Source organism: Anomalospiza imberbis, chromosome 5 (genome assembly GCF_031753505.1).
Source record: "Anomalospiza imberbis isolate Cuckoo-Finch-1a 21T00152 chromosome 5, ASM3175350v1, whole genome shotgun sequence".
Taxonomy (NCBI): domain Eukaryota; kingdom Metazoa; phylum Chordata; class Aves; order Passeriformes; family Viduidae; genus Anomalospiza; species Anomalospiza imberbis.
In genome coordinates this window covers 45663342-45683788 of record NC_089685.1, presented here as the reverse complement: position 1 = coordinate 45683788, position 20447 = coordinate 45663342, and the positions used below count along the sequence as shown (strand labels likewise).

Here is a 20447-nt window from a genome sequence, read left to right as displayed (position 1 = left end):
ATATAATCATTTGAAAATCTATTTCATGTGTTCAGAATAAAAAAGCTGACATGACACTGTACAGGAAAAACATTTGATTTCCAGATGCAATTATCAGAAACTTATAAAGAGCTAATGATTAGATAACAGAAAATCACAGCTCAGTCACTGGACACACTTGTATTACTTGAAGAGATGGATAACTCTGCTTAAAACTGCTTATCTTCAATATAAGATTATTTCCCTGTAATAGCAATCTATTTTTGAAAGTTTCTGCTCTTAAATTCTAGGAAAAAAAAAATCTCTAACATGAAGCCATTTATATATTTATATTAAAATCTCTCCAACATTTCAGTAATTTGCATAATTTGTTTTCTCAACTATACACATTTTCTTAACAGCCTGCTAGCCTTGTCTCTGTGCTTCGAATAAGCTCCCCAATCAGATTTAACAAGCCTAAGAATCAATGAGGTACTTATTTCAGTTTCCTGAACAGATTTCAGTGGAAGCAAAAGCTCTAAAATCTGATACAATAACCAGAGTCTGAATTCAGATTTCTGACACAGCTCTTTGAATAGGCACTTGCAAACCAGTAATATTTATTATTTTAGGAAACAGAATATAATCACAGTTAACTTACTTAGAATCCAGTTCATGGAAGCCTATTTGTGCCCTTGCTCACTTCTGAACCATTTAAATATAAGCTAAAAGCTCATGAGGCCATTTATATTTAGATACCCAGTGAAAGCAATGCTGGCACAAATCCATGAAACCCCCACACCTTTTCTCATGAGTCATATTCAATAAACAGAATTATTTTGTAAAAGATACAAGGATTGTTGTCATCAATGCTGCAATTGTCCAGAATTAAGGAAATGCCATCCAAGTCATACACCTAAAAAACACCAAAAGTTTAATTTAACAGATGTCTCAACAACAGTAAGAATGTTTCATGCAATTAATATGTAAAAATGTAACAGCAATGTTTGTTTCATCAAAAATATTAACCATGATAACATGAATTGCAGAGTAAACCTGGTGTTTTCAGCATGAGTATCACAAAACAGAAACACAAGCAGGCACTAATTTAATATTCTCTCTTCATTTAGCAAGTGTTTGACAGAGGTATTTTCTGTTTCTCACACTGAGCCAGATAAGCTATGCTCACTTAAAGCTCCTGCTTGCTTGCAGAAGGAAGAACCATCAAAAACTGTGGAGTAAAAAATAGGAAAAAAATAAGTTGAAAGATACACCTCCACACACACAGAAGAGTTTGCATGAGACCACATGTGCTGTACCTTCAGTAGCAATGTGTTCTTTATACGTGCCCAGCACAAATTCTTTACAACAAGTAAGAGCCCTGGATGTTTTTCCTTTGCGAAAGTGTTCCTTATGTTACTAGCAAACGAGCAAAGATGAGATCTGGTGTCTTTAGTTCCTTGTGCATACACACACATGGGAGCTCACAAATTGCACTGCTACATTTGTGTGTGTATAACAACATATAGATAGACTCCAATCCTAATAGACTCATAAATATACACTTTACCAAGTACTTGGGACACACTGATCTTAATAATAAACATGGAGCATTATTATCTTATGGAAAGTATGTTCCATAAGAAATTTATGTAGATTCCTAAGGTACACTGTAACATCACACATGCATATTTATAGCTTCACATGTCCCTTTCAACCTCAACCATTCTGTGATAGTCAAGCTATACGTGTCCAAATCTTAATTTCTTTAATTTCTTAAAATTTAATTTCAAACCAAGAACTTCCAGTTAAAGGAATTTAACATAATGCCAATTCAGGCGTGGCTTGATGATGGTGTTCTCTCTTCCATCTTTTTTGCCCCAAACAAGATGCATTTTTATGTTCCGATTAAAACAATAAATCTCAAAATTTACACTGGAGGATCCTCAGCTTTCTGAAACACAAGTTTTGTGATAAGAGAGGCAAGTTGAGTAGATTTAGATGTGAAATCCCAAACAGCCTATGGATCAATAAAACTGCATTCAGACACAAAGATGAGCACATGCCTCTTTTAAGTTCCTTTTCAGATAATGTTATTGCAGAGTCTCAAGCTACATGAGAAAGCAGCAGTGACAGACAGACAAGCAATGCTTACATGTATAAGAAGCAAAAAGCACTGCTAGGTCTTAAAACCCACCTTCCACATCTGTGCTAACATGCCTAACTTTACCTACATGAAATGCAGTTAATAATACAAATTTTAAAATATCTATTCTTTCCACTAAAAGTATGTTATTTCTCCAAAGGCCAGGCACAATGCATAGTATCGTACTTCAAAGCTTGAAAAAGTGGTGACCTTTAAGTAACACAGCACTTGCACATGCTCGGGATATGCTGGTTCTTTGATGTTCAGGCTGTAGCCATATTCTGATGTCCCTACAGTGCTACCTCTTATTTCCTGCCAGTGAAATGATGAACAGTAGAAATTAATTGGGATCAAGTGCTGTCAACAGAAACAAACCATGCAATAATATGCTCCAGTTTGATTCAAAGAAGATATTTACTTAACAGAGGAAGCATTTTGGGAAAGTACAATTCTAATTAGGATCCATCAACGCTTCAAAATTTACTGCGTGAATATGACAAGATTACTTCAAAGTTATGTGGGAACAGTAGCAGCAAACCACAGCCTTAGTGATACATTCATGAAAAAACAAGTTGCTAACTACCACTGCATTGCACCTCCCCCCTTGGAGTTTCTTTAACATCATACAATTCAACTGTACATACAACTTGCATGAGTTAGGCACAGCTTTTGTCACCACAATGCCAGCTTTCGAATTTCACCTACGACTTAATGCACAAGGAAATGGAGCAGGAAGAAAAACCTTACAATGTACCTATCCAAGACAAACCTATATACTCCAAGTGTCTCGAGATGAAGAGGTCAAATCCTAAGCAATTCCACTGTTAGAAAAGTTCCAGTCCATGCCAGCTGTTCCTGAACCTCCAGTGGTCCACTGAAAAAGAATTTTATGGCAACCAACAATTTGTGCTCTGTAATGTGAGCCAGTTCAGCAACTGCTCTGCACACAGCAGAGCCACCTGTGCAACAAAAGTGCCACAGGCAGAGGGAAGAATCATTGTCAAACCCAGTGTCTCACTTGTACTGCTGAGAGTCTCTGAAATCCTGTTGCTTTAATTTCCTTTCCTCCCAAACCAGCAATTTTGCAAACATTGAGAAAGCGCCTTACATCTCAACCTCTTACACGGATCCATTGGAACTACACTGCCCAACAGAAAGTGCTTTGGGAACTCTTCCAACTAATTATTGGTCTCAGAGCTTTTGCTTTGAAGAGAACTCTCTGTTAAATTGCCCAGTGTAAAGCAAGCGAGTAGAGCTTTAGCAGGGATCTTCTGGAGGCCTTGGGGAAGGACTTAATATTGCACAAAACCCTAATAATATTTTATATATAGTGTGAAAGTACCTTGTGAAGAGAACGTTTGTGGCTGGTGTGAAACTGGCTGTAATCTGTCTAGATTTCAGAAGAAATTATAGACAGAAACTAAAGAACAGGACAGTTGTGGTGTCTGGTGAACAGAACTGCTCTCGTTGGCCTGTGTTACAAAAGATCACTAAATTTATTCTCCATTTACATTACTGACAACATAGTTGGCCAATAACAGGGAACTGCACTGGACTGTAACAAAGCCACAAGATTATTTTATTATCAATAACAGTATAGTTTAGAATACTGTACTCTGAACTACACTGAAACAGAAAATGGAGCTGCAAGGTTACTTAAGACAAGTTTAGAATTTAAACAATCCAGCTCTGTGCTCATGATCTCTAGTGGTTCTGTCAAGTCAGTAATGAATATCTTGCCCTAATGTTATGATGTCAGTTTCTGAAATAGTTTTCTAAAATAGCAGAAAATAGAACATCCAACATTCCAAGGCAGGTATCCATTCCTGCCAGTTAAAAAGCCTACCTTCACAACACAGCTTCATATTGCTGTCATTTGTTTACTGCACTTGCCGCTGAAACACAATGAAGATGTGTGTCATGCCAGTAAGAGAAATTTAAATGTATTACACTGAAGAGAAAATGCCTTTCCCAGTGACAGTGATTGCTAGGATTTTTCTCTTTCTCTGTATCTGAAATTTAATTATCTATCTTAATTATTTAAACCAGGCTTGAAAAAGAAGCTCACGTAAGCAAAGGTACTATACAAATATAAAACAAAGCTCATGGGAAGAACTACCCCAAGGCTGTATTTGCCTACTGCTTCCATGGCCAAGAAATGATACAGTCTTTAATTCAGATAATTTGGGACATGTCAGCCCCTAGGAAAAAGCTATGCTTTTTCTTTTGATAACCAGTGAAAAAAATACAGACAAAAACTGACATCTTTATGTTATCTTACAGAAGTCACATTTATTGACCAATATATAAACAATGTCAGCAGCAATGTGCCTAAACAGAACTGCTCCTGACAATCTCCCAGTAATTTCTTATGAAGTACACAGAAATAATTACCATTAACATAATCATTCACAGCAGAGCCCACGAAAAGTATAAATTAATTGAGACTACTTATTGAATCTTTCCCTCTAGCAGCTCAGGGTTAAGAATGCAAATTCTCTGAGTATGACAGTGCTTGTTGCTCAATCTGCCTGCATTTTGTAAAACGCAACTACAATCTCCAGGTCCAGCAACTGCACAGACAAAAATGTAAAAAATAAAAAATAGTCCACAAAAATAATAATTTCAAAGAATCATTAACATTTTGGGCATTAGAAACATCACCTAATCAACTAAGGGTACTATTATGCAGAAAAGGACATTCATACCTTTACATAACAACAACTGAACATAAACTACTCTTCCATCAGAATGTTACCAATTTTTGGCCTTCAGTCAATGCAGAATGAGAAAGGTGTTTGTTTCAGTCACAGAAAATCTCCTATTTCTTAGAAGTTGTGTTTTGCCAAACTATAGGTGAGCAAAATGAGTATGTTCTCTCAAACAGAAGTGCACTAGTAACAGTCTGAGTAATGCTGACACTTACTCTTCTTTTAACACATTACTTATAATCACACTGAAAAACAGACAAATTTCTTGGTTAAAAGCAGTTTGGGGTGGGAAACATTCTAGAAATGAGTCAAAAAACAGGAAGAAGCAGGAGCCATTTATAAGGAAAACCTCTAGAGACGACATTCATTTCAGATCACCAGTTTCCTACCAGACAAAGAGTCCGTCTTCTATCACGTTTAGTTCCATAGTATTAAATTTTAACTCCCATCGTGGAACTTAAAAGGTTTCTGGGAGCAATCAAACCGGCAAACTTCACAATTTTATGAACTTGGCTCTTTCCCTTCACTCTTTGCAATGCTTCCAGTTCTGTCGCACAGCTCTAAGTGCCCAAACTCACTCAAGCAGCAGCACCTGGTGCCTAGGTGGGGCTGTGCTGGTTGGCTGCCAAGTGCCACCCCTGGTCTGCAGTGCATGAGGGCTTCAGCAGCCACAACCTGACTTCCCCTCTCTGGAGCACTTCTTTGGGTGTCTCATCTGCTCTATTTGCTGATTCTCACATGGCTAAAAGAAGGAGCATAACAGTAAATCTGATCACCATATTGCTCTGACAAATTAGACTTGCTAATATAATTAAAACCTGGAGGAGGTGAAGTCAGAGAGAAAGGGAACATTAACACAGCTGGGCTGGCATCACAGGAATCCTAATTAATGTATTAAGGTAGCAGAACACACTTGATGACTGTATGTATTTTATGATTTCTCTTAGTGCCCTAGATTACTGAAATGATTGAATTGCAACATACTTCTCAAGAGCTGAATCATCAAGATATTAACATCCAAGGCACATGCATCAACAGTATCCTGAGCTGCATCTGGGTGAGTGCAGCCGACAGAGCCAGGGAAGCAATTTCCCTCCCTGACACTCATGAACAACCTACTTGAGGGGTCTTGCAGAGAGGCTGAGGGAACTGGGGGTTTGAGTCTGGAGAGGAGGCAGCTTCAGGAGAACCTGCTGGCAGCCTTTTCACACCCCCACTAACCGGTCACCAAGACAGAGCTGCTCTCCTGACTTAGGTTCAAAGTAGTTTATAAATAGAGAAAATATGGATTCAAAAGTGCAACTGAGAAGGTTCTGGCTGGATACAAGGAAAAATTTTTTACTTTGAGGATACAGAACAGCCACTGTGGGTTCTCCATCTTGGAGGACTTCAAGGCTTCTAGACAATCCCTGAGTAACCTACTTTGAATTCAACTTTAGGCAGAAGATCCCTTTCTGAACAGCTGTGTGAGTCTAAGACATTTTCATCTCACTCCAGCAAAAATGAAAAGGCTAAGACCATGGAAAGAAGCCCAAGTCAATTATTTTCTTCACATTTAGTTGAAAACCAGATTATTTCTACTCTAACATAACCTCTTCTTGGTTATAAAGTTGGAAATAGTTGTCAGAAACTTACTGAAGTATGTGAAATTTGAAAGCAGTTCTAGAAAAAATATGATTCTTAACCATTAGTGGAATAATGCTGCACATTCACTGACTTCACATGACAGAGAAATCTTAAAATAATTTGTATTTTGGATGTCAGACCATTCATATGAATTTCTTCTTATAAACTCATATAACTTTGAATTAATGCATTACAGCAAATAATAAGGATTCCCCAACTGCACAAATGGAAACAACTTTGTTTTCTAGAGTAAAAATTAATAATTTTGTACCATTCAATATACTGAGGAAAAGTCTGAACTGGCTGTGAAGAAAAAAACAGAATACAAGTAAGGCCTAAACCCACAATTGATGAAATTTTTGAAAAGGATCATAAACTACATGGTTAACCTACAGCAGAAACTTGTTGGTGAACACAGCAACCTTTAATTAGGAAAATAGCACATTTTATTATCCACATCCAGGAGGACAAGAAGCAGCGAACAGACCATTCACATTACACATCTATTAATGGTAATGGTGAATGAAGCATTGCAATACACTGACACACAAGTCTCAGACTCCTGGAGCAGACTCCAGTATTCCAAGTCTCGGCAAATGACCTAACAAACCTTAGCTATGAACACCCTACCCGGTCCTGCTCTGGACAGATGAATGGCTCCAACCTTCTCAAACCCTTCTGTCCCTAAGTCTGCATGACTTTCTGAGACAGAAAATCACACTAGAATACTAAATTATGCCACAGGAAAGGATTCCAATGAAATACACACAGTGGATTTGTTGCCAGTCTTTGGCCACCATTAAAGAGATTTTTAAGCTTTACTCATTTTGAATGTACCACATGAGACTACATAATGTCATATGTAATGAGAAATATGTCCTTCAGACCCTGACACCAAACAGGCTGATTAACAAGAGTCAATTTTTCTCCAAGACCTCCTCAACAAATAGCTAATGAGTGCTTAGACATCTGGGCAGAAGCCAGCATTCAATGTGGGTAACAGAAGAGCTTAATAAAAGTAGGAACATAGCAGCTGTTAGGTTTCCAAGCAGGCTTCTCTGCATCTACGATGATACTGAAAAATGTTACTTCTTTTTTTTTCATTTCTGAGTCTTAGTTTTGGGCTTTTTGTTTGTTTTTCCAAGCAGCAGACGTGACAGGAGATACACACAGGATATTCTACTGCAAAATACAAAGACTATTTTAGTGCTACTGGATTCCAAGGCCTATGGCAGACAACAGTCACTTTGGTTTAGAATACAGACAGCTGTGGCTTGCGGCCATCAAGTCTGTTATAGGAGTTCACCGCATTCTGCAGATCTATTGAAATATTTTTGGACAGAGGCTCCCTTTCCAGGACATCACAGCAGCCTTGCTTAGCTGGTCTGAGAGCCCCTTGCACCAGTATCAATGACTTTGTTCATGTCCACTTCAACCAAGGCAATGTCCACAGAACACTCTTCCACCTCTACACCACCTAGGTAAGCATGTATTTAATATTTTAATGTCTGAAACTCAGAAGTCATGGCAACAAAAACTGTTGCTCCTGCTACCTTAATTTCAAAGATATTTGCTCTCTTTCAGCATTATTTCCCAGAGAGACATGAGGTTTAATTCAACTCTCCCAAAAGTGGAGATCCTTGCCTCTTTCTTGGAGGTAAAAAAAAAATTAAAAAAAAAATCTTAGAATCTAAATGTAGGGTACCCTTGTGATGTCCTAAACCTTTCCTCAGAGAACTAGTTTAGAAAAAAGAGGGTTTTGGCCTTATGGAAGAGGAAGGGAAGATGAAGGTTCCAATCACACTATTCTGAGCCAAAATAAGCAGATGCAGAGTGTCCAACTATGAGGAAAGGGTAACAGGCTAACTCAGCTGCTGAATCATTCTTTCAACTAATCTATCCAAGCACAAAACACAAGAGTTTCCAGCCATTAAGATGATAATACAAACTTGAGAATTCAGAATAGGTTCCCACAAGAGACAGTAACACAACTGGAACATTTGCCTTTTAAACAATGCAGCTTTCCTCATTCTCTTACGTACAGCTCCTGAACCAGAAGCCACAAGAAATAGATGCTGCCATGAGAAGCAGGCTGTTTGCTCTGGTATGGTTTAGATCTGTGACTTGACGTGGATAAAGCGAGGTCCAACACAGACTCATTTTGCTTGAAACACACAACCCTTGCCAGTGTAGCCTTTGCCTATCCTGGCAGCAGCAGTAGAAGAGAAAAATGGTGCTAAACATCATCCAGTATTCAACACTGCCCTCCAAATCAGTAGAATTTGTACAAATTTGCATCAACACTGCAGTATACATGTACGTACTTCTAGTCACACACTCTCCTATTCTCAGTCCACGAAACCCAGTAATCAGACCTTCGTAGTTTGCTGATTTCCAACCACTGCTATAAAAGTGATTCTTAATTCTCTTGTCTTCTTTCATCAGAATAAAAAGAAACTAGATGGAAATTAAATGTAAGAATTAGTTATGACTAGAGACAGCTTCTCCAAGACCATAAAAAATTCAAAAACTTATTATTTCTAAAGCAAAGTGAAAACTGAAGACTTGTCATTTTGAAGTTCTGAAAAAATACAGGGATAAAGGCTGAACAACAAATCACATGATACCTTTCAGCCTTTTTAATCACTGTTGTAATATGAAGTTCCAAGTCAGTCTGGCAAGCTGCCACTGTTTTGGTGGCTACAGTATTTTTGTTTTCCATGTCAAGCTTTAAAAAGCATTTTATGAGTACCTCAAAATGAATGAGTTTGTTTCGTGGGTTGTGTGTACAGGCTTGTTATATTTTGGGGATATTTTCTGTTTGTTTGTTTAGAGTTTTGTTCTCTCCTGTTTTACATTTTATATTACACCAGAATAACTTTTCTTCTGGAACAGAATTCCAGAAAATCAGTAAAAAATCCTGATTTTGAAAATCATTGACATTGACAGAAAAATATATTACCACTGAATGCCCCTACTGAAGATTTCCTCATTAGTGTTCTACATTAGTGATCACACACTCTTCCAGACAAAAATGGGCACCACAGCCCTGTGACTGTTACTTTGCTCTACTACTCAGGCCAGCTTTGGTACTTCATTTCTCCTCAACAGCTGGCACACCTGCCTTTCTGCTTCCTCCTCACAACATTTCAGCTGCTCCCTGACACACAGTCCAGCTGAAATCCTTGAAAACTGCCAGCTATGTTCAACTTAAATTGGGTGGAATGGAAAAGGAGGAAAACCAATCCAAAATCACATCCTGTTTTGGTGAATGCACCACCCTCACAGAGGCCATATATGCCACCGCTATCACACATCACAACTATATTCTGAAATTGCTTCCACTCCCAACATCCAGGATTACAACTCTTACTTGGAAATTTCTGAATTCACCAAGCAAAAATAAATGCCAACTGGATCTTCCATGCTCTAATAATGACTTTTGTTGCATCCAGCATTACTTAACATTCTCACTTAGTTTCACTTTGAAAAAGGGATTTAAAAAAAATTTAAAAATCAATGTCAGACATATAATTCCATGTGCAGCAAATGCTCAAATGACAAAAATAATGCATGTAAAAAAATGCAGGATGATTTCAAAACACATAATTATTTATGCCAGTGATTTCTACATTTCATGGTTAAATTCTGAATTAAATTAAATTCACGCAGCTAAGTTCAGCACACTGAATCACAGCACTTCAGAATGCACTGACAGACTCAAGGCTAAAAGTAAAGTGGTAGTAGTTTCCTGTAATTCCTCAGAGTTTCCTGTTGTAATTGTTAAGTGACTTTAGTACTGCTAAATATTTTTAAGAAGCTGTAAAAAATAAGTTGTTGAGTATAGCACCCCAAAATTTATAGCCAAGATGGGGGCTTGAGAAAAGAAGAAAAGGAGAAAGCTGGTAGGTTAAAAGATTGGAAATTGCACAGAGACATTTATTAAAGGCATTCACGATTCTCTGCTTCCATATTCCCTTGTATGCAGAGCTTCCAAGATTTTACTGACGGGTCAAAGAACGAACCATTAATTTTTAGTACATGTGTTAACGATGTGCACTCTGTTACACATTAAGTACAAAACTATTCTTGATGATAATTAAATTTTTCACTAGGTTAAAGCACAGTAAAACAAAGTGTTTCTGGAAAGGATTGTAAAATGCCTTTTTAGAATGCTGCAGAAATGGTAAATGGGAGACTGCAGGACCCAGCTGGCTACTACAGTGAGCACACAGTTTAGTGGCATTTGCCGTTTGTGTTTTACATCAGACCAACCAAAGAAGCCCTCAGAAGCCAGAGCCAGCCACACAACCCCATCACTGAACACTGTAGTAAATAATACATCACTTTGAGCAATGCCAATCTCACACTCTATTTTATATGAAATGTGATGTTTTTCGAGAAACATATCAATAATGGAAGTATGGGTGTTTTGAAAGGAAAAAAAAACCCAACAAAAACCTGCCACCCCAAATCTCGGAATTACGAAAACTCTTTTCTGTCAGGACTAACCTGCTGGGGATGGTTTCAAAAGAGGCCAATGCAAGTTCAAATCAATTCCCGAGCTGGAAGAAGCTTTAGACATACACTATTCTGCTGAGACCAATTAATGTCTTTCTTCTAGTATTTTATGATACCTTCAAGTCACAAAGTATTCTTAATCCAAAACAGAACTGATGGCATGTCCTCTCAAACACAAAAGCAAAGCAACTACACTTTCTTTAACTTTTCAGAAGTAATTCATTAGCAATCTTTTTATTTTATAAGCCAATACAAAAGATCAATCCTGGTTTAAATATGTCTCGTAAAGTTCTTTCAATTCTTCCTCCACATCATTTCATAAGTGTAAATTCAGTACAATCTTTATGTGTTCATGCACTAATAGATCCCAACAACTTCACTGGGACATTTAGGGATGGTAAGAGTAGGTTGAAGTATTCAGCTTAACTCCCTCATGAGGAACAGGTCCTCTTTTAAATACAATCCAACAGCAAGATCCTTCCATTTCTCCCTTTCAAGCTCTGCACACTCAGCTGTCAGTTCCTGCCCATATTACCTGGAAGAGTTATTCCAACCTACCATGTTAACTTCATAGGTTGCAACACCAGACCTACTGAGGGTGCTGAGATTTCTTATGCCTCTTTTTGGTATTGTGCTTATGCAGAAATTATCTACTGCAAAGTAAAACAAATTATAAGCACTGCCAAAAACAAGAAATTACTGTGAATTGAGTATAAAATGAACAGAGTAATTTTTTGGTTCAGTTTTAATTGTTTACAAGCCAGATCCAGAAGTTGAACTTGATGACCCTTGTGGCTCCCTTCCAACTCAAGATTATTCTATGATTCAGATGGAATTTATTTCTGCATAATTGAACTAATGTCACAAACTATTTCAGCAACAATTTTACTGAGACAACAGTCACACAGCTTACAAATAAAAGACCCTTATGATTAAGAACTTGGCCTGAAGAAGATACTCTCTTGAAATCAGAGTATCCCTGACAGACTAAATGATTTCTCACATGCTGAAATGAAACAAAGAAAACAGAAGACTTTCAGTGATGTATTTAAAATATTTGGTAGTATTAAAACAAGGGAAGCAGTGGCATGAGAGAAATCCTTTTCAATAGAAAAAATGTTTAAATACATTTAAATACATAATCAAGTTAACATTAATTAATATGCTGCATCTGTTCTCACTTGATGGTACCCTGAGTAAAAAAGGTGACTATTTCCACAAATGTAATTTTCCACATTTATTATTTTAAAATCAAATTTTACTCGGTTTCTCATCAGCTGTGTGCTCTATAATCTCTTTCTTTAAAGAGAAGTAGAGATATACTAACAAAGGTGTTCTGGATTGCCAGCCTGTAACAGAGTGGCTGGCAGCACTGTATGCAAATATAAAATCTGGAAAATACCACTGTACATGAGCATGAGAAAGAAGTCTTCTCTGTTTTTTAAAGAGAAAAGTATTAGTCTAAGGTTTTTAAACTGGTATGGTTGAATGCAAGTGTTATTCTTTAACATGGCCAGGTTGGACAGGGCTTGGAGAATCCTGGTCTAGGGAAAGGTGTCACTGCCCATAGCAGAGGGTGGGATGAGAGAAGCTTTAAGGTCCCTTCCAACCCAAACCATTCTTGGATTCTATGACTCTGATCAGCTTAACCAAAGAAGTGGGGGAAATCCCTGTGTATGCATATTATTGAAACATTTCACGTATCTCACACTGCAGAGCAGAAAGGGATTTACTTTGGGGTTTGAGGTCTTTTTCACATCTTTTATACATTCAGGATTAATTCCTTGACGATTCCAGGATTTTTGTCAGTAACAGTGCTTCATTTTTAACTGCAATAGAAATTTGAATTATGATCTTTTTACCATGGCTCAGTTTTGACATGTGCAACCTGTTTTGCTGATGTAACTGCAGTTAAAAGTAACTCACAAAGAGTTTTTCCAATAACAATTTTCACAAAGTGTGACTCTGGCAGCATAAAGTTTTTGTATCTTTTCCATTATAGTTTTGGAAAGTTTCAAACTTCCAAACCACAAAAGAATTCAGAAAACAAGCCAAATGATGCTGTAGGTTACAGCAGTGTAACAGTTTTGTATTTGCCCCCTTTCAGCAGGTATTTGGTGGGGGAAGACTGAGGGGAGGAAGAGGAGTATGCTGGGATGTGCATGTGAACTATGCCAAACTCTGCAATTTGTCCTCAAGGCTAGAAATGGTCCCTCAAACACTTACTTGCTGTACCTATCACGGACTGGCCCAGCCCTCATGTGATATTGACACTGTTTCTTTGCTGACAATCCAGGCTTACAGAAAGCTGAGCAATGATACTCTGCATTTACCTGAAATTCTAAGAATACACATTTCCTTTTAATGATTCATCAAGCATAACCTTTGCACAGGATCAGACACTCTTATTAATATAATTTTAGCCACCTTGTTGCGATTAAGATCAACTCTACATTTAGAAAACAAGACTTCTGATGTTGTGATTTATATGTCTATAAAAGCCATATATATGGTATGCATGACATACAAAAACTCAGGAATGCATGCTCTAGCACTAAATTTCATGCTGAAAGCTTGCTAATGCCTCAGGCTACTGAGTAAGATTATACATGAAGCTGTACACAAGGAGATTGCATAGCTGTTTCTTAATTTACCTCTAAATTACAACTACCAGAGGGTTTTCTGACTATTTGTGCCTCTAAATATCTTGTAGTCTGGTAATAACAACTTCAGGTACTACAAAGGTTAAGATTCCCCATTTCTAGCTGAATTCCTATATCTGTGACAAACAAAATTCTAGGTTTTCAAATTTGCAAAGGTGTTGTTCAAATTGTTTTAAAAACTCCATAATAAATGTATCCTTTCATAGGGTTAATTTACCTGAAAATATTATTGCACTAAACAAGGCATGTATATATAAACTCAAGCACTAAGCCAATTGTTTATACAATTTTGAATGTCCTGTTTTGTTTCATTTATATTGTTACTTTTTTTCTTGCAAAAGATCATTAATTTGATGACAGCCTATAAAGACAAGACTGTATATTTTACCTGAAAAATATAAAGAGTTCTTGTTTCAAGACTGTTTCATTAGTCTACATTAAGTATATATACACCACGTTATTAAAAATTATTTAAAGGAAAGCTACGCCAGTACAGCCAACTCCTCCTAGCAAGTCCATTAACAAGAAAAAAAATCTCATATGAGCAGAGCTTGAGGGCACTTTTCCATAGATGAAATCTGTACCATAATTAATGTAATCATAACAACTAGAAACTTTTTCCAAAAACTTTGAATTCTGTAAGTCAGTATTTTTTACTATTTTTAAAAAGAAAGAAAAAATTCTATAGGAGTTTAATAATAAACACTTTCATTTGAAGTTGATTTTCAAAGGAGCAGGTCAACACTTTTATAGAAATGCCTGCAGGAACAGGTTGACAGTAATGGTGGGTCAGAAGGTGAGAGGAGAAAACGGCTTGAATCAGAACCTCAATCAGCTGACACCAGGCTGATCTATTATTGTAGGGGAATTATAAGCTTTGGGTTTTTTTTTTTCCAGCAGCTACAAATTCTAAAAGCACTTTTTAAAAAGTGCATTGAATGGTAAGGTGCTCATGAATCTGTATAATTCAAGAGCTGGAACTAAGAGGTGACACTCCCAACCACCAAATACTCCATTTGGATTGTAGGTTCACGAAGAACAGGCAGTAGTTAGTGTCCCCTCAAACTGCCTCTGCCTCCCAGGCCTGGAGCTGTGGGGAACAGGCAGAGCTGAGACAACTAAACAGACCTGGCTGGAAAATACTGAGCAAGTGGCATTCAAGTAGCAGGGAACACAGGAGAGAATAAGATGGAGAACAACCAGCAGGGTGAGATAAGGCAGTTTTATTACTTTAAAAGAAAAAGAAGCAAGATTCTGCGTGCACATAAGCTAAAGAAAAAAACAAGTCCATCTCTACTTCTCATTAGCAGTGATGTTCAGACACTTCCTGGGAAGCAGGGTTCAGTACACATAAGGATTCCTCCGGGAGGCAAACACTGAAGAATCACAAATGCCCCTCCCTTCCTCCTCTCTTCCTTATGAGCTGAAATCATATGGTATGGAATATCCCTTTGGCTAATTTGGGTCAGCTGGCCTGGATGTGTCCCCTCCCAGGACCCTGCTCACTCCCATCCCCTTTGGTGGGGGAACGAATGTCAGAGGACAGCGCTGCTTGGCAGTAGCCAAAACACTGCTGTGTCATCAACACCTCCCCAGCTACTAATGCAAAGCATACACTGGAAGGGCTGAGAACTTACTTCAGTCAGAGCCCAATACACACACAGACATTTGTTTTCACTCAGTCTTCTACCCGTGGTGACAAAGGGCATTTTGGAATTCCAGACTGTGAGGATGTATCTGAAATTTAGGGAGTCAGTCTTGTAGACAGGTATTGTTTGAGCATACTATGTATTATCACTTTCTTTTTCCAAGCAGAGTCCATGGGAGACTCCATCAGTCCTGGGAGGTGGATAAAAAGATGTGCCAACCTGTTGTCTGCTTCCTTAGTCTCCCTCAGGCTAAGCCTATGGGGACCCGAACATACAGTGACTTTCAGCAAGTGCTTCCTCCTGCCCCACTGAGTGACACCCTTACAAGCAAGAAGGAAAATCACACTGGTCGCACAGGTTTCTCTTCCGTTAGAGATGAGTTTAGTGTCAGCATATGAGATGGAAGCAACCAGTTTTGTAGTGTTACCCACAGGAAATGCTTTGGGGCAAGATGGAAGGAATCTTGCTAGCAGTCTTTATTGAACTAAATCTTAATACACACAATCAAGCCATCATCTTGGCTTTTGCATATCTACCTCATTCTGCATTTCACAAACAGCAGAGGATTAATTCAGTATCTTCTTGTACTCTGACTTTCAGCACAGAGATGACTTGACATACTTTGATCTTGCTCCCACTGCTACAAAACCTAAATATAGGCCATGCTCCATTCAAGGAACTTAATTGTTTTTCCAGTGTCTTTATGAGATCTTTGGTCAATGTCCCTTTGAAATCCTTCCAGCAAACCATTTCTGCCATAACAATCTGAACATATCTGACTGACTGCAATTATGAGGCAAACTTGGAGACTCACAGTTCTAAACATTTAAATACTCATGAATGAGGCAATTTTTTGTCACTTCTTGATTGAAATACTGAACTTTTTTGGTTAAAGAATAGAAGGCTTTCAAGCAGCACAATTAATGTAAATTAGCATGCTGAAGATATCAATAGACTGTAAAAGGAATATTAAGTTTGTTCTCTCTCACAATACAGGCAGAAGATCCTGAATATTTATGAAGCCCTTAAACAATGCAAGAACTGAAGATATTTTTTCTAAAATCTCCTTAAAGACTGCAAGTTCTTCTCTTGTCACCTGTTCTACCACTGCTTATATAAAAAGCTAAGCAGGTTTCTTCCAATCATTGGCTGAGGATAGCAGGTAGATTAAATTATTTGATAAAAGCATGCAGAAGTGACCAGCATTTATTTTTATATTATTGCAACCCTCTTATAACATTGGGTCTCTTTGAAGAGCCCATATTTCAAGCAGAAAAGATAACTGAATGTAGTTCTGCAAATAAGAGCTGAATGAGCAGAACCTTTGCTTACATGGACTTGTGCAATCTCATCCCCAGCCTCCTTAAAAATGCGACCAGTCCTTTGACTACTTTGGGCACAGGCATGAATAAACTTGGCTCAAGCACTGCCATGCTGAAGAGAAGAAGAATCCTGCAGAATCCTGAAGGGCTACAATTTAGAACAAACAGCATCACCCAATGGCAGAAATTCAAATCTGCAGATGACTGTCACTACACTTTCTGCCTTCTCTGAAAGACATGAAGGAAAACAGTAAAAAGGCGGAAAAGAACTTAATGAAATCAAATGCTTGGTCTCTGTCTGAAGACTAGGTGCTCTGATATGGCCTCACATCCTTCAACAAGAGTTTTAGAAAACAATTAACAGCTGGAGGTGTGTCAGAGGATGTTTAGGCAGGATAATAGGAAAATATTTTTCCCCCAGAGGGTGGACAGGCACTGAAAAGGCTCCCCAGGATAGCAGTCACAGCCCCAAGGCTGCCAGAGCTCCAGGAGCGTTTGGACAGCACTTTCAGGCACAGGATGGGATTGTTGGGGTGTCATGGGCAGGGCCAGGAGTTGGACCGCATGATACTTGTGGTTCCCTTCTACCTCAGGAGAGTCTATTCTCTAATTCTATTTTTCAGGACTGGTAAGAGAATTCAGACTGGTTCAGAGGCACACAGGCAGAGAGAACTGAAGACTGACAGCTGCTTTTTGACAAGGCAAAGCTGGGCTGAAGCCTGCATGGCATCACATCTCTACTGAACCTGGTAACAGCTGTTAAAGGGGAGGGAGTCAATAATGGAACCCCACTGTGATAAAACTGAAGCTGGTAGCACATTATCAGTTTCTATCTAGCTCAGTGCTTCTCTGATTTTGGTGGGAAAGTTAGTATCAGGATTCAGTGGCATGTGCTTAACATCCAGCTTGCTGATCACTGGGAAGGGCTCTTCCACTGCCCCCTTACACACAACATCTCCTTGGTGCTCTCCTCACCCTGAATACAGCACAGTGTGCCACTAAAACCAAGTTACTGCAGTAAATTCACCACAAAATGTAGTCTTTCACATGTCATGCTTCATTATATCCTCCATGAAACTATTTTATTTCAAAATATGAACTGAGCTACATTTTAAGCAGTGATGGCCAAATCTCAAGACTTAAAAGAATTTTTTTTTTCCTCCTGGTTCCTATAAACTTCAGGATTGTCATAAAAGTATAAGCTGAGAAACTTCAATATCTCACAGTAACCAAAACTCAGTCACTTGTCAAGAAACAGATGAAAAAATTATTGATTCCTGTGCCTCTCAGGGTAATTAAAATAGCAAGCACAACCTCTTTTAAGTGGAAAGAGAAGAAAGTTGTATATCCAAAAAGGATTACATTCAACACTCACAGCATTATAATATCAGCCCATTGTGAAGTCTGGTGCAGCTTAAAATAACCCCCAAAACCCAATAAACATAACATCCTGAGGAGATTGTATGCAGGGTGGCAGTTCAGAGAAGATGGGGAAATTCAGTTCATGTTGAGGTTAGGACAATGAAAAACAACACAGAAAACCGATGAAACTTCTTGTTGTAATACTGGAAAACATGTCACTTGTATCTGATACCAGTAAAAGTGGGAAGAATTTGGATTAACAGCTCAGATCTGAGCCAGAGAAGGAGCCTTCAGAAAGGGAAATTACCTTCCACATAGGGAGTTCCTGCTTCCAGCAATCTATACTGGAAATACAGACTGGCAAACCCTAGGAATCACAGATAATCCCCTTCCTGCAGTACAGGGTACATTAGATCTTCAGAACCTCATAAAAAAAATATTAACTTAACCACATCAGAAGGTGTTGCTTTAGTAAGTTTTTCTAACATTGTGTACTCCAAACAAATTCAGTTCTTCACCATCTAGTAAACTAGCAAGAAATGTTTTTAGTTGATATGGTGCTCTACACTTAACTGAGTATCATACGGGTAATAACAAAAAATCTCAGAGCATCTCTAAATATTTTTCAAGTGACTAGAATTTTAATAACTCATGCTTTATAGAATCATTTGAAACCAAGATTAAGAAAGCAAAGAGCAACAGCACAAAACCCTTTGGTGAATACCAAGCTTAATTCATGTTTGAAGTAGTTACCACAGGTATGACAACTGCTACTCAGCCTGCTGGGCCAGGAAAGAAGTTCCAGAAATCTCTTGAGAACTCTTCCATATAAAGGTCAATTACCTTAGTTTTAGATTTTTGTCTGGGAAAATGGGTATTTTACACCTTCAACAGGCACATTAAATATAAATGCTACAGATGCAGTTTCAACACTTAGGTAAGTGCTGAAAGGGGTCTGGAAACAGCTGTTTGACACAGGTGTACCAAGCTTTCCTTTAAAAAGGGCTGGAGTCCTGTGCTGTACCACTGTGATGGTAAGGTTCAACACCAAAGAGGGCTCAAAGAAACCCACCAACATCCAGAATCAAAAGGAAGCCAGGAAGCCTACAAGTTGGTACCGACTCTTTAGAAATGCACTAAGAGCCAGCTTGTTCTCTTTTTTAATTTTCCATTCTTCCATCAAGGTTTCAAGTAAAATTGGCCCAACTGGACAAGTCACAATGAATCAACTGTATCTATCAGCTGTCAACAACTAGAGGGGCAGAAGCTGTCAACAACTGGAGGGGAATAGGAGCAGGGCAAGAGGGAACATTAACTTGCTGCTGCTAAAGGGGCAGCACAACAGAATAAAGTTTTGTATTATTCTGTAAGGACAAATGAGTCACCTTGTTACAAAAACAATCCATTGTTTTACAAACAATACTGCACACTATGCATTCAGCTCTGACCTCAAGGCAAAAACCTCACACCAACCCTTTATTACTCATATTGTCCTACCCCTTAAGAGAGAGCCTGATTCTCTTTTGTTTACCAGTCCCTATGCTTTGATGGAAATCTTAGCACCTTATTAAGGATTAATGATAGCAACAAAGCTGAAGACTAACATAATATGTCCCAACAGACACTCTGAAAGACATTCTTGAGCCACAGACACTTTGCTACTTGGTGTACTTCTGTATTAGTTAGGTAGAGCCCCCATCTCCACAGCAAAACCCCAGCTTTTAAAAGGACTTCTGTCAGAAGGTCCATTTTCAGCTTTCCTGCTGACTTCCACAGTGCTATACCAATTACAGAGCTCTTGCAATACCCTGAATGTTTTGTCCTTAGCTAGCAAAGAGTTAAAACATACAGAGAGCTACACAAGAACAGCCCTACCCAACCAGTGGAAACATGCAGAATTTTTGGTAGGTGTGCAGGAGCTCCACTTCAGAGCATCTAGGTCCAAAAGGCTCCCTCTTTTGTTCAACTGTAAACCAAGAATCTTTCTTTCATTTTAGCCTTCTGTTTAACATTAGGAAAAGATAATCACAATGATGCAAGTTTTGACTTAAGAAATCCAATAGGTTTAGTTCTCTCCCCACCACCTCTGAAGAGCATATGCAGTTAAATGTGGAATGATCTTCACTGCAAGTAATTTGAAATTCTCCTATGCCAGAATGTAATTATTTTTAAAAAGTTACATTAATCCTGAAGAACAGATAAGCTCATGGAGTTTTTCTAAAAACTGTAGGTGAGAAAGAACCATTTGTTAAATAACTTAGTGTAGTGAAAGGTCAAGGGGGAATGGCTTCAAACTGAAAGAGGCTAAAAGTTTAGATGAGGTATTATGAAGACATTCTTCTTCTCTGTGAAGCAGGGAGAGGCCCTAGCACAGGTTACCCAGAAAAGTTGTGGCTGCCCCATCTCTGGAAGTCTCCAAGGCCAGGCTGGACAGGCATTGGAGCACCTTGGGATAGTGGAAGGTGTCCCTGCCCATGGCAGGGTGTTAA

General features: G+C 38.4%; 1 protein-coding gene and 1 long non-coding RNA gene across 4 annotated transcripts in view; one reads left to right on the top strand and one right to left on the bottom strand.

Moving 5' to 3' along the window:
* Positions 1-20447, bottom strand: part of ATXN10 (ataxin 10) — a 91256-nt gene that overhangs the window by 16895 nt on the left and 53914 nt on the right. For all 3 annotated transcript variants that reach the window (XM_068190456.1, XM_068190458.1, XM_068190457.1), the window contains one exon: positions 811-874. In XM_068190456.1, coding sequence (XP_068046557.1) covers positions 811-874 — 64 coding nt within the window. The remainder of the gene's footprint in view (positions 1-810; positions 875-20447) is intronic.
* Positions 15160-16473, top strand: LOC137474149 (uncharacterized). Its single transcript, XR_010999179.1, has 2 exons — positions 15160-15564; positions 16275-16473. It is a non-coding gene; the product is annotated as an uncharacterized lncRNA (long non-coding RNA).